This window comes from Mixophyes fleayi, chromosome 5 (assembly GCF_038048845.1).
Source record: "Mixophyes fleayi isolate aMixFle1 chromosome 5, aMixFle1.hap1, whole genome shotgun sequence".
NCBI classification, from domain to species: domain Eukaryota; kingdom Metazoa; phylum Chordata; class Amphibia; order Anura; family Limnodynastidae; genus Mixophyes; species Mixophyes fleayi.
The window spans coordinates 33037699-33053841 of NC_134406.1; the positions used below are offsets into that span (position 1 = coordinate 33037699).

A 16143-nucleotide genomic window follows, 5' to 3' on the forward strand; every position below is an offset into this window, starting at 1 on the left:
TATTATTGTACACTCTGGGTCTGATTCATTAAGGAAAGTAAAAAAAAAAAAGAGTAACTTTGCCCTTTGGCAAAACCATGTTGCATTGGAGGGGAATGTAAATTTAAAATGTGAATGCAGATTTATAGTTGGGGTAGAGCATGTCCTAGATCAACTTTAAACTTCAGTGTAAAAATAAAGTTATCTAGGGCTAGATTAACTACACTGCGGGTTTGAAAAAGTGGAGATGCTGCCTATAGCAACCAATCAGATCCTAGCTTTCATTTGTTTAGTGCATTCTACAAAATGACAGCGAAAATCTGATTGGTTGCTATAGGCATCTCTACTTTTTCAAACCCGCAGTTTAGTAAATATACCCCCAAGTATTTATGTGCTACATGAAATTACAGCCAGTATTTAACTCATGTGCAAAATAAAAAACTAATTTGCACCCCTTGCATTGTAACATGGTTTTGTCCAGGAGAAAACTTACTGATTTTTTGCTTTACTTTCCTTAATGAATCCCTCTATATTTATTTTTTCTTTCTGTGTCCATTTGCGCCAGAGTTATTGATCACACAGTTACACACACAGAATATAGTGAATGTGCATGACAAGGAGAGACTTGTGGACAGCACAGAATTTAGTTGAATATTGGGTGGATTGAGGAGGTTATTAGGATTCACATAGTAGGTGCAAATGTGGATTTGGTGCAGTGCATGTAAAACAGTGACTGATATTTAAATTATCTAAAATGGAAGGTAAACATACAACGTTGTAGGGGTTACCTTCTTTTGTGTGGGGTTGCAGATCCTTTCAAAATGTAATTTATTGCCTCTAATCTATATATGTTCTAAACTTGGCTTTTCAGTGTGAAATTGAGCTTGCATGCTTGTGTGTGCAATGCTTATCATATAAATGTTTGCCTATGAAATGCTTCACAATCTCACTGAATAACAAAAAAAAACACAATTCAAAGAATAAACTCATAGGGGTGATGGCAGCTTAAATCTGGTTGTTCTGGCCATATTGGGCCATGCTAAGCATAACTGGCAAATTAGCCCAATAATGCAAGATTTGTAACCTGAAAACCACAGCAAAATCAGATAATAATCCAAGCTAAACAGATTGGATTATTATAAAGCATGTTGGTGAATGCAGTCAGGCTATGAGCCTGTGTGTGTAGTCATCTCACAACTGTGTTAACAGGACTTAGTAATATTGCAAGTGATCTGTCCATACAGCCCCACTGTGCGTGTGACCAAGCTACCTTCCATGTAAGTCTGGATTTACAAGTTACATATTACATGTAATACAATGGCTTCACCGAAATCTGTCAAACACATCCAATTATCCTATTACAAATACTTAATTTGGAAACAATTTTCACTATATATTGAAATAAAAGCCACATATATAGGGCTTCCAAAACTCTGAAAAGAAGAACTGGGCCCCACATACAACCTGAAGATTGCTCACACCATAGAATTCCTTTTAGGTTCTGAATAAAACAAGAAGTTATAGAAACCTACTGCAGCTGTCCATGGGTTTGGCGTTGATCAATTATGGAAAAATATGCATAGTAAGTAAAAGATTTTGGTTGGAAAAAGGGGGACACACGAGAGTCCTACACATATAGTAGCAGAGCCTTTGGAAAAGCCAATATCAGTATCTAAATAGTAGTAATAATAATAATAAAAAATAATAATTGAGATTTCATGTCATAGGACAAGATTATTATAATAAGATAAAGGCGGTGAAGAGGGCGTAATTGTAGTGCCCTCCCCTGTCTCCCAGAATGGTGGCCAGCCTTTATCTACTCAGTATATAAGCTTGGGTCTCATCCCTATACTTTTAACACCATGCATTTTGCAGATTTCAGTTACACTTTTGCAGAAAAGAGCAATGTCACAAAGGTTAGCATCGCTGCCTCACAGTGCCAGGGTGATGGGTTTGATTCCTACCATGGATCTATCAGTGTGGAGTTTGTATGCTCTTCCCCCCCCCCCCCCGTGTTTGCATGCCTTTCCAGTAGGTACTCCGGTTTCCTCCCACGCAGTCCATAAATAAGTTAGTTAATTGGCTTCTGGACAAAAATTGACCAAGTGTCTGTGTGTGGTGGGAAATTTAGACTCTTAGGGGTATATTTACTAAACTGCGGGTTTGAAAAAGTGGCGATGTTGCCTATGGCAGATTCTAGCTGTCATTTTGTAGAATGCAGTGAAAAAATGAAAGCTAGAATCTGATTGGTTGCTATAGGCAACATCTCCACTTTTTCAAACCCGCCGTTTAGTAAATCTAGCCCTTAGCTTCAATGGAGCAGGGCCTGATATGAATGGTTCCATATATAACCGCTGAGTGCGCCCAAAATGGCCACTTCTATCTCTGTAACAATGTAAAGTACTATTGGGAGAAAAGTGCTATATAAATAAAGAAATATTCATTATTATTATTATTATAATGTAATAAAAGCCTTCAAACACACAATAGTGCCCAATGTAATGAAGACAGTCCAGGGGGTATATTTACTAAACTGCGGGTTTGAAAAAGTGGAGATGTTGCCTATAGCAACCAATCAGATACTAGTTATCATTTATCTAGTACATTCTACAAAATTACAGCTAGAAGCTGATTGGTTGCTATAGGCAACATCTCGACTTTTTCAAACCCGCAGTTTAGTTAATATACCCTCAGATGTTTGCTTACTCTCATGGTTATTTTAAGCCAATAGTGAGGCTAAACTGACTCACATAACAGCCTTTTCTGAACTATGCTTTACAGAAGCTTGCCTCTAACCGTTGACTAGCATACTACTAAGACTCCTTTGGGGACATGACCTGTGGCCCTCCTGTTGCTGGCTCCAAGTACCTTTGTAGGGTTCTCTGTTGAAAATAAGAAGGGCCATTAAACTCTGAATCCCAAAGGAGCCACTGGCACAGAGACTGCACTTCCTCAAGCAGATCCTTACAAGCTGTAGTTTAGGAGAAACACTAAACACATGTCATACCATGGCAGTAGTTTGTTCACTTCATGTGTATTTTCAGGAATACCTGCTAAACCACAAATGTAGGTGCTGACTGATATTACGGGGCTGTCTGTAAAAAACTGTGTAGTGTGTGCACTTTGAAATGCACCATACTGACCAATAGGTACACTTCCACACCTAAAGAAATATTGTGTATCGTAAGCGTTTATCATATTTCACAAAATCACCTAGACATGCTCACACACATTACACAATAATGAAACACAGCTCTTTTATCATTTTATTTGCCTGAGCTATTTGGTTAGCCCATGAGTTGTGTCAAAAAAAGTCACAAAACTCTGAAAATCCCATCTAAGACAAGTCTACGGCATCAGGCAGATGTTTCCCTATGGGCGGTGTAAAATCAGGCAGTGCAGCACAAGAGAAGACTTTTGCTCTATCCCTGTCACATTGTAAATAGCCACTTTTGCATGTTACAAAATGACCGTTGGTGTTATTTATCAAGTGTCTCTAAGTACGTATGTATCATCTTACTGTATTATTTGGTGTGGGCAGATGCACACAATAAAAATAAGCTAAAATAAGAAAAAATCATACATTCTAACAATCCAATCAGTCCAATCCAAAAGACATTTCAGCCCAATCAAATCTAATATCTATATCTATCCACTCTATATCTATATAATTTCCCCCTATGGTAGTGTCATGGGACTGCTTATATGAGTGTTGTGCCTGATATTTTTGCCACTGGACATGGATTAGCAGAGTAAGATAGCATCTTTTGTAAAGGAAGCATTATTTTTTAATATGGACAGTTTAGAAGGGACATTTACAATTTGAGCTTAAAGCTCTAAAATTATATTTTCAGATTTTTGCAATTGTGAAGTATTATATAAAGCAAGCGCATGGTTTTAGACACACAAACCAGAGTTTTTTAAATGATAAAAAACATATATGACATTTGAAATAATGAGAGCCATGACGTCCTCTTAACATTATAAATTAAGCAATTTAATTTACCAACTGCTGCGTCTGATATCAATCCGCCAAAGAGAAGCTTGGAAGAGGATGGGGATTCAGTGATGGAGCAGACAGCATCTGATTGGTTGTGATCTAGAGAAGGGTGCACGTGATTGGTGATCACAGCCCACAACCAATCTTACAATGTCTTGTCCAGAATTAAACATTTCACCCTTTTTCAATTTTCCCCATTCCAATGTCACAAGCAGAAATTTACATGTAACAGAAATGGGCAATACAACCTCTTTAATAATAAGAATTAAGAGAACAGTATATTGGAAGAAATAAAAAAAAAGTTCAAATTTATGGAGGTGGTCCCAATGTGCATGTAGGCAGTGCTTTGACATTTTAACGTTTGCACTCACAGGCCACAAAGCTAATACTAAAAATTGGCATATAAAAGGGGCAGATTTCATCTGTTTATTGGGGAATGACCAAAGAGTTACAAAAACAGCCTCAATAAGATTAAACAAGAGTTATAGGTTTGTACTGCTCATGTTGTCTTCAGTAACCCCCCTGGCTTTCAGATGTCTATTACATGGAATTTTCCCTCCTCATTTTGACTTTGTTCATTTATCTAAAATAAATATCCATTTATAGACTTGCCAGGAAATGGAAGTTCTATAAAGAACTACAGGGAGTAAATGTATCAAGCTGAGAGTGTTCTGGTGGGTTTGATAAACCAATCAGATTCTAGCTATCATTTATTTAGTGCAAAGCTAAAATCTGATTGGTTGCTATAGGCATTATCTCCACTTTTCAAAGTCTCAGCTTGATACATTTATCCCCAGATCTCTTCAGTAAATAAGAGGGTTAAATAATTGCTGTTTGGGACTATGTAGGTTGTATACAGATTATTGATGGCACGATTAGATTAATACATTAGTACACTTAGTTAGCGTAATAAAATATTAACCTAACTGCGCCATTAGATATATCTATATAATAAAGGTGATATTTACATATCCTTTACCACCCGCAATTCCAAATTCAGCTGTAATCCTTTGTTCATTGGCTCTGTGAGGAAATATTTGGTCTGAGCGAGGTTCATACATATATACATAACCAGGGGCCTGATTCATTAAGGATCTTAAATGAAGAGGATCCTTATTTCAATCTCCTGGACAAAACCATGTTACAATGGAAGGGGTGCAAATGAGTGTTCTGTTTTGCACATAAGTTAAATAGTGACTGTTTTTTCATGTAACACACAAATACTTGATAGTTTATTTGTACACTGGCATTTAAAGCTGATATTTGTGTGTTACATGAAAAAACAGTCAGTATTTAACTTATGTGCAAAACAGAACACTCATTTGCACCCCTTGCATTGTAACATGGTTTTGTCCAGGAGACTGAAATAAGGATCCTCTTCATTTAAGATCCTTAATGAATCAGGCCCCAGATCTTTATTTTTTTTAAAAAAAACTCACGTTTCTTTACAAATTCTCAGTTTACACTTAAAATAATCATTATGGGTATTCCCTATTAATTATTTTCGGCAACTGTATTTTTAGATTCTTCTTTGTAGTTATAGTAGAGGTTGGAGACACCAAACATTGTGACAATTTGTAAAAACATTACTTGCAGTCTCTCTTACATGAACACACATAACCCGCAGTGGCTAATTCTGTTAAATGGCGGAGAAAATTGCATCTCTGCTGAAAGCTTAGCTCTCATCACATGTGCAAGCCCATGATAACACAGTAGTGTCAGCTTGGCAAATGATGGACTGCATTGATGCTCTCTTCTATCTGAGAGTCAGCTGCCTTGTACAAACAGCTACGGTTTGTAGCTTAAAAATACAAACAGCTTAAAAATAGGTTTGTAGGAAATGAATAGACTTCTGTTTGTAAAAAAGGCAGCATCCCAGCCTGATTTTTGTCCTGGAACCGAAGCAACTGATAAGATATCACTTTGGGACTCTTTCATAATGAGCCATTTATATTCAGTTTTAATTGCCAACAGTTTATTCGCTAACTGGAAGTCAAGTCGCAAAAAGAGAGAGACTTTCCGGATGAAATAGGGCTGGAAATTCTCCCTCATCCATCATTTGCATGACATTAATGCAGATTATTAACTGTGTTTATTTAGAATAACAATTGGCTATTTATAATTCTCTATTGTGTAAATCATAACGAGTTACTACCCTCTAAGTGAAATATCCAAATCATCAACATTAGAATTTCTGACATTCTGTTATCTTATTTCGCTTTCATTCCGCTACTGCTTTTATAATTATTAGTCATTTATCATAGCTGAAATTTGGAATAGGAAGCACACTACATTCATGATTGATGAAACGTACATTTAGCATTAAGAAAAAATATTTGAGGGCCGATTAAATTAGCCGCGAGGTTCGGTAGTAAGCTCACAGCTACAGTATATTACCGCATGATGTTCTAGGTAAAAATCTTGGCTCATTTTTGCATGCATCTCATAGGGGTGTAAGCAACAATGACCAATGTCTTCGTGACTGTAATTGAGGTATTTGCATGGCTAATTGAATCAGTCCCTAAGTGTTTAGGAAATTGTGATTGTTTTCTAAGAATAAAGAAATGGTTACTAGAGCTGTTTCTGCCACATAAAATAAGCTTAAACTGTTCCATTGGGAATGCTATTCTTTAGGTGTAATGTCTTGTTTTCAGGTGTAGTTTTGCTCACAATAGCTAAACCCTAAATGCTTACAGAGCCAACACATACAGTAGGCAATATGACAGCCCAAGACATGAGATTAAAATGTAAAAATGTAAAAGGTTCAAATAACATATAGGGCCATTCACACATGCCATCCTTCCAGTGGATACAATGCTAATTTGAGGCTTGTGGTGAGTTTTGCCCTCCATTTCTAAATATAGGGTTACTGTGATTGTTTACAGCTTGGACTAACCTATCATACATCACTAGAAAATGATAGATGGCTTTTATTTGCTTTTACTATTCTTACAATGTCATTTTCAAATTAGGTGTTTTTTTTTCTTTTGGGCCATTGAGTGTTGGAGGGAAATGTCCTCTATATCTGACATTTGTAATGGAATGACTCTCCCTCAGGTACATCCATGTGGTTGAATACATTTAGCAGCTACACACCACGTCACTATAGCTATTTGAGCATTGCTGTTTGAAAAGCCAGGACAAGTTCGGTCAAGCGGCGCTGACAGCGTTCTCCTATCGCAGCTGTGAAGGGCAAGTGAGATTAAAAGGGAAATATCATGTCAGATCACATGGGGGTGATTAAGCCCTGATGACATTGTAAGCACCAATAACCCAGGCTACTCGTGCTGTCACCTGCAGTGGTCTCTTTACTCCTAGAAGTAGTTATGCCCACTGGTACACTTTTGCAGCCATGATTCTACGGAGAGTTATTGGTGTTTACTGCTTGAGCACAGAGAATAGACAAAATACAGACAAAGTCCTAATCTAAAATAAGGTAGAACAAAAAGACCATCAAAATGCAAAACCATCAGGCCAAGGTGAGGTCAAACAAAGCAAATGATCAGTTATAGAGGAGTTAAAGTTCAGGAAGAGAAGCAAACAAGAAACAGTGGAAACCACCCAGGCAGAACTTAGAATGTTTACCAAAAGGAAGAGAAAAAGGCAGGTGACTGAGGGGCACTCAGAACAATGGATGAGTGTATTTATTTAAATAAAATTCAATTTTATTGGTATACATTAAAATTAGTTTGATAATTCATCCTATACCCAAAAGCTGGCGAAATATTAAAAACAAAAAACAAAAACAAAAATGAGTAAAATTGCAGATCCACTGCAAACTTAGCTCGGTGGTCCTATAATAGTTAATAGGTTCTAAATAAAAAGTATCGCTAATGTAGGTTAATATATAAATATATTGGTAACAGGGAAAATGATATATAGGTTTCCTTTCTAGGGGTTCCCTAATAGCATATAAATCTCCTATATTGTCTATAATGATACATTAGGTCTCTAACAAGATGTCTATATGATTGAGAGAAACCCCTAGTGGTGACTTATAAATAGCTATCTAATGAGCTATGGGGTTAATATATCTACTGAGAGAGTATGGTATATGTACATAAATTGTTTCAAGGAGTTGCGTAGACACCCTGATATAAGAACGCTAAATAGACCAATATGAATCTCCCTATAAAAACCTCTATTTCTGTGAGGAGAAATCTCTAATTTATGGTGTAGGGGAGATGGTCTAAGCGTTTACTAAACAAATTGAAGTAACAAGGAAAATAGTATATAAGTTTATTTCCTAAGGGTTCCCTAGTAGCAAATAATTCTCCTATAATGTCTTCAATGATGAATTATAACTCTAACAAGATATCTGTATAATTAGAAGAAGCCCCTAGTGGTAACTTGTAAATAGCTATCTAGTGAGCTATAGGGTTAATATATCTCTGAGATGTATGAACATAGAAGGAGTTGCGTGGACACCCTGATATGAAGGCGCTGAATAAACCAATATAAGTCTCCCTAAATACCCTCTATTTCTTGTAATGAGAGATCCCTATATCGTGGGGTAGGGGAGATAGTCTTAGCATTTCCTACTAAATTAGCATGTTGACACACAGAGCTAAGAAACGCCAACGCGCGTTTCGCTTATCAGCCTATCAATAGACTTTGGTGTGAGATTTGCCTAGTGCGGATACCTCTTTCTCTCTACAGAACTTAGAATGTGCAATGCTTACACATGAGAACAGGTATATATATATGTATATATATATATATATATATATATATATATATATATATATTACGTATGGTCCAATGTACCCAGGGCTTAATTTAGGTAGACAAAGCTTGATAAGAGATAATATTTTATGATTGGGGAACATGTAATGCAGACAGTAGACTGATGGATAAACCATATGGGATGTACCCCATAAACACAGAACAAAGGAGATTCCATGTGGAAGACTGTGGAGAGCTGTTATGAGTAAATTTTGTTGAGGGTAAATAATCAAATCAGTCAGAATGTACCGGGGCCAATCCACTACGCAGTCCAGATAGCTGCGTATCAGATATTAAACTACGTTCACTGTTGCTGCCAAATAAAAAAATAATGAAAATGCCCTGTCATCATCAAAAACAAGAGGTAGTGACGCGCTAGAACTCCACCCTCTATATGCTGCAGAGGATGTAGGAGCAGCCATCTGTGCAGTGGAATTCAGACCAGTTGGAGGAGGTATTGTGGCCCCGGTACCAAATTGGGTACTGGGGCCACTCCACTACGCAGTCCAGAAACCTTCGTATCAAATATTAAAGTAATTAAATTACGTTCACTGTTGCTGCCAAATAAAAAAATAATGAAAATGCCCTGTCATCAACGAAAACAAGAGGTAGTGACGCGCTAGAACTCCACCCTCTATATGCTGTGAAGGATGGAGGAGCAGAAAAAGGCCATTCAAGCCTACACAGCCACCTACGATGGGCCACGTGTTTGTGCCGCCCACTTGTGTCGCTTAGCTTAGACATCCAGCTACCTCGGTGCAACCTTTTGGACTAAAAACAATATTGTGAGGTGTGAGGTGTTCTGAATAGACTGGAAATTAGTGGAAATGATTGTTATTGAATGTTATTGAGGTTAATAATAGCGTAGGAGTGAAAAAAAAAAACAAAAAACTGGATTTTAGCACTTTTTATGCTTTTTAAAAATAAATCAGAACCCAAAACTCTAAATCAGAACCAAAACCTTTTGTCAGGTGTTTTGGCAAAACAAAGCAGAACCCAAAACCTCAAGTTAATCAGAACCCAAAACCCAAAACACTAAAAGTGGCCAGTGCACACCCCTAATTACAATGACCATCATCACCACTGTCTAGGCACTTCTAGTGAACTGTATAGGAACCAACAGCTTGACCAGGCACCGTGGTATTTCCCAGCATACTGATGTACTTTTCTTGCAGATATCCAATAGCTAAAGAACAACATGGTCAGTGAATATCTGTATGCAGCTTGGCCCAGGTAAAGAATACATTGTATTGTATATAGCGGTTGAGGGATAAAAGACACTAGGATGCTCTCTTTTTATCTTCCTACTCTACCTCCTGTCCTCTTGATCCTATTCCCTCGCAAATTGGTAGATCCCTGTCTCCTGTGCTCATTTCACCTCCAACTAAAATCTGTAATCTCTCGTTCTCTACTGGCATCTTTCCATCACTATACAAGCACACAGTGATTACTCCTATTCTAAAAAAACAAGATTCTGACCCAAACTCTCTCTCAAATTACCGTCCCATCTCTCAGCTCCCGTGCCACTCCAAGCTTCTAGAGAGACTTGCCTACACTCGCCTCACACGCTTCCTTTCCGCAACCTGTTGGATCCTCTTCAGTCTGGCTTTCGCTCTCAACACTCCACAGAGACTGCGTTGACTAAGGTTGTCAATGATCTGATCACTGCTAAAACTAAACGCCATTACTCTCTCCTAATTCTCCTGGATCTCTCAGCTGCATTTGACACCGTTGACCACTCTCTTCTCATGAAAACGATACAATCCCTAGGTCTTAAAGACACTGTTCTATCCTGGTTCTCATCCTACCTTTCTAATCGCTCTTTCACTGTTAATTTCTCTGGGGCCACCTCTGCTCTGCTTCCTTTATCAGTTGGAGTACCGCAAGGCTCAGTGCTAGGTCCTCTGCTGTTCTCTATTTATATCGCTTCTCTTGGAAATCTAATAAGTTCCTTTGGATTTCAGTATCATCTCTATGCGGATGATACCCAAATTTATCTATCCTCTCCTGATCTCTCGACATCTGTGTTGTCCCGTGTAACTGACTGTTCCTCCTTACTGGTCTTCCCCAAAACAGACTCAAACCCCTACAATCTATTTTGCACGCTGCGGCAAGATTGATTTTCCTTGCAAATCGTTATTCCTCTGTTGAATCACTCTGTATGTCTCTACACTGGTTGCCTGTTTTCTACCGAATCCAATATAAATTACTTTTACTAACCTACAAGGCCATCAACAAAGCTGCACCAACATACATCTCCTCTCTTGTCTCAAAATATCTCCCAACTCGCCCACTCCGTTCTGCACTAGATCTGCGTCTCTCATCCACACTCATTACATCCTCCCATTCCCGGGTTACAGGACTTTTTCCGGGCTGCACCCACTCTATGGAATTCTCTCCCTCGCACAATAAGACTCTCCTCTGGTCTACAAACTTTCAAGCGTTCTCTGAAAGACCACCTCTTCAGACAAGCTTATAATATTCCTCAACCACCCTCTTAACCTCACTACCTTACCCTATTACCACCCGTTACACAATTTCACACAAGACAACTACCCCCTGACCAACATTGTTGTGTGACAGGATCATTTAGCCTATGCGTCACTTTTACCTTTGCAGCCTGGCTGGGCCGAAATGCAAAATGTAGACTTAGCCTCATGTTTCAAACCTCCCATTGTCCCATAGATTGTAAGCTTGCGAGCAGGGCCTTCTCACCTCTTTGTCTGTTTTACCCAGTTTGTTTATTAGTTTACTATGTTTATCCCCAATTGTAAAGCGCTACAGAATATGTTGGCGCTATATAAATAAATGATAATGATGATGATGATAGTAATAATAATAATATAGAAGGAAATATAACTGTAATATATGTGTGATCAATAGACATCCCGTGCCTGCTTTAAAGCATGTTGAAAGTGATGCATATCTGCAAAGAAAAATGTATTTCTAGAGGGATGTCACATCAATAGTTCATTCCATGCCAAATGTCACCAAGAGATTGAAACAGATATGAGCCTAATGGAAAAACACTCAAGTTAAAGAGATGAGTAGCACAGAGGCACAGTGGTTAGCATTTCAACAAGGGTCCTATCTGACTGGAGTTTTTATGTTCTCCCCTTGTTTGTATGCATCTTCTGTGGGTGCTCCAGTTTCCTCCCACACAACATACTAGCAGTTTAATTGACTTCTAGCAAAATTAACCTTAATGTGTATGTGTGACAGGGAATATAAACTGTGATGTACTGTGATGTGAATAATTGTAAAACACTGTGTGAAAACACCTCATAATGTGTAGGTGCTATATAAATAACTGTTAATAAAATAAATAATAAATAACCTGTGGCTCCTTTTGCCCTGATGAGCTTTTGTAAAGTAGAATATGCCAGGAAGATCCCATTGTCATATGTGGAAACCACCTGGAGAGAGCATAGGAAACCATGATAGCTGCATAATGTGCAACACTCTCCCAGACGCCTTCCACTTACAGAACTCCCCTACACAAGGCACTATTCATTCATATGTATAATTATAATGGGATCCCACAACCTAGTGACAAGCTCTTTTTATCATGTAACACTGAATTCGTGTAAGAACTCTCCAAAAAATAAAAACACCTGATTTTACTGTAACCCTACATATCCCTCACCACTACCAAAACACCTTAAGTCAGAGTGATTATCAGAGTGCTCATACATAGTTGACAAATCGGTACCAGTTTACAAAAATGTCCTGGTTTTTTAAGGTAATTATTTACGAAGAGATACATCTTCTTACATATTAGAAATTCACAACTACCCCAAATCAATATACATTTTCTCAAAATGAATTTAAACTGTCTAAATTACTTTGCGCTCTCCAAAATGTATATTTAAAATTTTATCTCCCCAAAAGAAGGGTAACCACTCCAAATTTAAATCCAATCTCAATTATTTAGAAGAATAGTAGAAAAAATAAGTCTGGCAGCCATCAGTCAATTGATCTACGTTATAAAGATTCAACAACCATGGTATGATTATTGAGCATCTGACAAAGCAATGTTTTAACACAAGTCCATGTAAAGTAGGGCTGGTTTGGGGACTTACTATTCCGGATAAAAGAAATGTACATATAGCTTTAAATATGGACATTTACCCATTCACATCTACTTTACACATAATTATAAACAGCAAATAAACATTTTTTGATGCATACGTGAAAGTTATATAGTAGAATACGATTCAATTTACAAAATGGCCATCGAATAAGACTACTAGAGGCAAACTAAACTATTCAAATGCCCAAAATAGATCTGGGGTCAATGTCTTAAGCACTGCTCTGGGGCAATAGTAATTTTAGTTCATCATGAACCCAAAACAACCTTTGAGTAAGGCATTTTTCACCAATGTGTATAATTTGTCCTTATTCAATAAGAAATCCTCCTGTGAAATGTATTTTACACCAACATTTTCCCTCAAATAAGTAAATAGAGCCCATTGAGTACTAAAATAAATCATTGTATTATTTAATTATTATTTTCCGTTATTTCTTAGGACATCCAAGATATTTCAATCAACTCTCAACTGGTCTTGACATGGTTGGGTTAGCAGCAGATTGGTTGACCTCCACAGCAAACACCAACATGTAAGTATTAAGTATTATTCCCATTAATTGCAGTAATTACAATAAAATAGTACATGACAAATACAATGTAGGATACATTACTGTATAGTATAAAATGTACATTCTGTTTGTGTTTATTATGCAGAGGAAACTTAACCTTAACATTGCTCATTCTTGCTGTATATTTTTCTGTTTTTATTGACACATTGTCACCTGCTAGCTGTATATATAGAGCAGGTGGACACTGGACTTGTATTGTGTTGCCAGATGTAACACAATATGTGATCATATGCTGGGGTGATTGCCTGTAGTGTTAGCTCAGACCCTTGCTGTCAATAGCATAAACCATTGCTCCTGGCCCTATAACACCCTCAAATGTAATATCTGGTATCCCAAACTGGAATTCTCTATAGGCTATGCCAGGGCTGGAGTTTCGACTCTGTGAATGTTATTTAGAGTGATATATTTATAAATACTGTGGTTGATGTAGAGTTAGAGTTGGACATAAGTCCAACTTTTAAGCACAAAATGTGCTTTTCATTAGTGTGCATGAGCAATAAAACAGCTTATGTATAAGTCTGTATGCAGGCTTATATGTGTTAGTTGCACCTCTCTATACTTAGAGAGGAAGAATGTTGGTGGGAAGAGTGGTCATACATAGCCCAAGTACAGTAGGGGTGTTTGACACATATTACATACTATCAGGGGAGGGCTGGCAAAGTTTAGTCCAAGGGGCAAGATTCGACTTAGCAGTCTATTTTAAAGGGAAAAAAATGCAGGTGGCCAGTGACCCAGATCAAGATAGCCCACTAAGGGACTGGCCCAGGGGGTAGATGCCCCCCTGCCACCCAGTCAAGCCTGCCCCTGCATACTATTAGAGGAGGCAGCAGCCAAATACATCTTTGTCAAACCATTTGCTTAGAGCTCTCCGCTTGAAATGTTCCTCCAGATGGAAAATGTACATGCAAGGGGTAATCCCCCACTGTGATTTCCTAAATTTGAATGCCCACCGAAAACACAGATATGTACTGTCAGGTTCAAAAGCTGTTTAAAATTTGTTACAATAACTGCTGTATGTCTTTGACACATTTCAGTGTGAACATGCACTTTCTCCAGAAGTGTGTAAAGTGCATGTTCGCACTGAAACACATCAAAGAACTTCGGCAGCTATTGTGTATCATGTAACATTGTATATAATATTTTCCTAAATATATTATAGTTATATTTTAAATCTTACTTTGCCATCACCACTTTTAAAAAGACTAAAAGTTATACCACTTATATGCCTCATATATTTCCTGATTTTCTTTGGAATACATAGATTGTCATATTACAGAGGGCTTTTTTTGCTCTTGGAATCTTGGTCTCTGATGATATTAAAGATATTGCTAGTCTGCTTCTAAAACATGTCATGGGTTATGATCTCTTTAACCTCTCCTTAGATCTGCAAACAATGTCCTATAGTAAGGAATCATCTGGGGAACTGAGAATCAAAGCAGAATTTGGGGTGTTTTGCTTTTTTCAACTCATAGGCAGTTTTCAATAAAAAACAATAAAGCTAATTGTCTTGTGGGCATCTCCAATATATTAAAGAGCTGACAAATAATAGAATAAACTTGCCTTTATGATAAAATTCATACACTTAAAATTATACTGTTTACACTAAAGTTTCTCCTTTAAGAATCTTGCGGCTTTGGCATATTAAGAAATGCAAACACATAAATAATGATGTATAAATTATAATATTATAAATTAAATTGTAGTTTGGGAATTTTTAGTCTCCATGGTGAGAAAAGTGAAGAAAAACAAAGGAAGATTTATTTCACATGTTGCATTAGTACTCTAGACAATTGCCTTGTCTCCTTTATTGGTCTTGTTATGTACATTTCCAATTTTTTTCTGATGTGCTTATCGCCATAAATGAATGTAACATTTTATATGAGCGCATACCCTAATCGTTTTTCTACATTGGTACCGGAAAGATTTAAGTACTACTGTGACCCACAACAAATACAAAATATAATACAATGCTCACACATGTATTGTTGAATCAAAGAAACAAAGCATATATCTTCAACTCTCGACAGCATGGGAAAAAAGAATAATGGTTTCGTAATGGGCAATTTATCAATCTTGAAGCTTTGGATACTCACAAAAATTGTTTTCCTTCCTAGAAAATTTATTGTACATCTGTCTTTTTCTCCTACTTTAAGAGTGTTGTACAATCAGGAGAATGTAATGTGTACCTACATGAGTTTGACAATGAAATAAAAGGGCTTTCTATCCAACGCATTTATTAAATATGATTAGATAGATGTACTAAATTTATAGATGCAATGATTGGTTGCGATGAGTTACACTTTGCACATTGTTAGTTAGTAACCTGTACCTTCCGATGTAACTGTTAAAAATGGTCTCTCCATTCAGGTGTTTGCCATGACCTTGCTCACACCCGAACTGGTCCTGGACAGTCTTATTTTTTAAGATGCCTATACTTAGGTGCCCATCTCTTGAAGTGGTTGAGTGTGCTGCAGTGAAAATATGTGATGTCACTTGTCCATCTATTCAGTCTGCTCTGTCTGTCCTTCAGTGCCTAAATCACAGGTTCCTTGCTGATAGTTGTACATTGTCCTGTATGACTAGTCTAACTGACTGTGTACTGACCATTATCTGACTTCATGTGTCTTCCTGTGACCCTGACATTTGTCTTGTTTTCTGTTTATGAACCTCTGCTACCTGCCTCTGACCTTGATGTAGGGTTACAGTCATTGTCCTGCCAGCCCTGACAGTGACCAGTGTCCATACTCTTGTTAGTCAGCAGCTACCTAGTGAAAGTAGCC

The 16143-nt window shown here is 37.5% G+C and overlaps 1 protein-coding gene across 1 annotated transcript in view; it reads left to right on the top strand.

Annotated features, from left to right (window-relative positions):
• Positions 1-16143, top strand: part of GAD2 (glutamate decarboxylase 2) — an 83567-nt gene that overhangs the window by 7660 nt on the left and 59764 nt on the right. The window contains exon 5 of the mRNA XM_075211976.1: positions 13234-13324. Within this exon, the coding sequence (XP_075068077.1) occupies positions 13234-13324 (91 nt within the window). The remainder of the gene's footprint in view (positions 1-13233; positions 13325-16143) is intronic.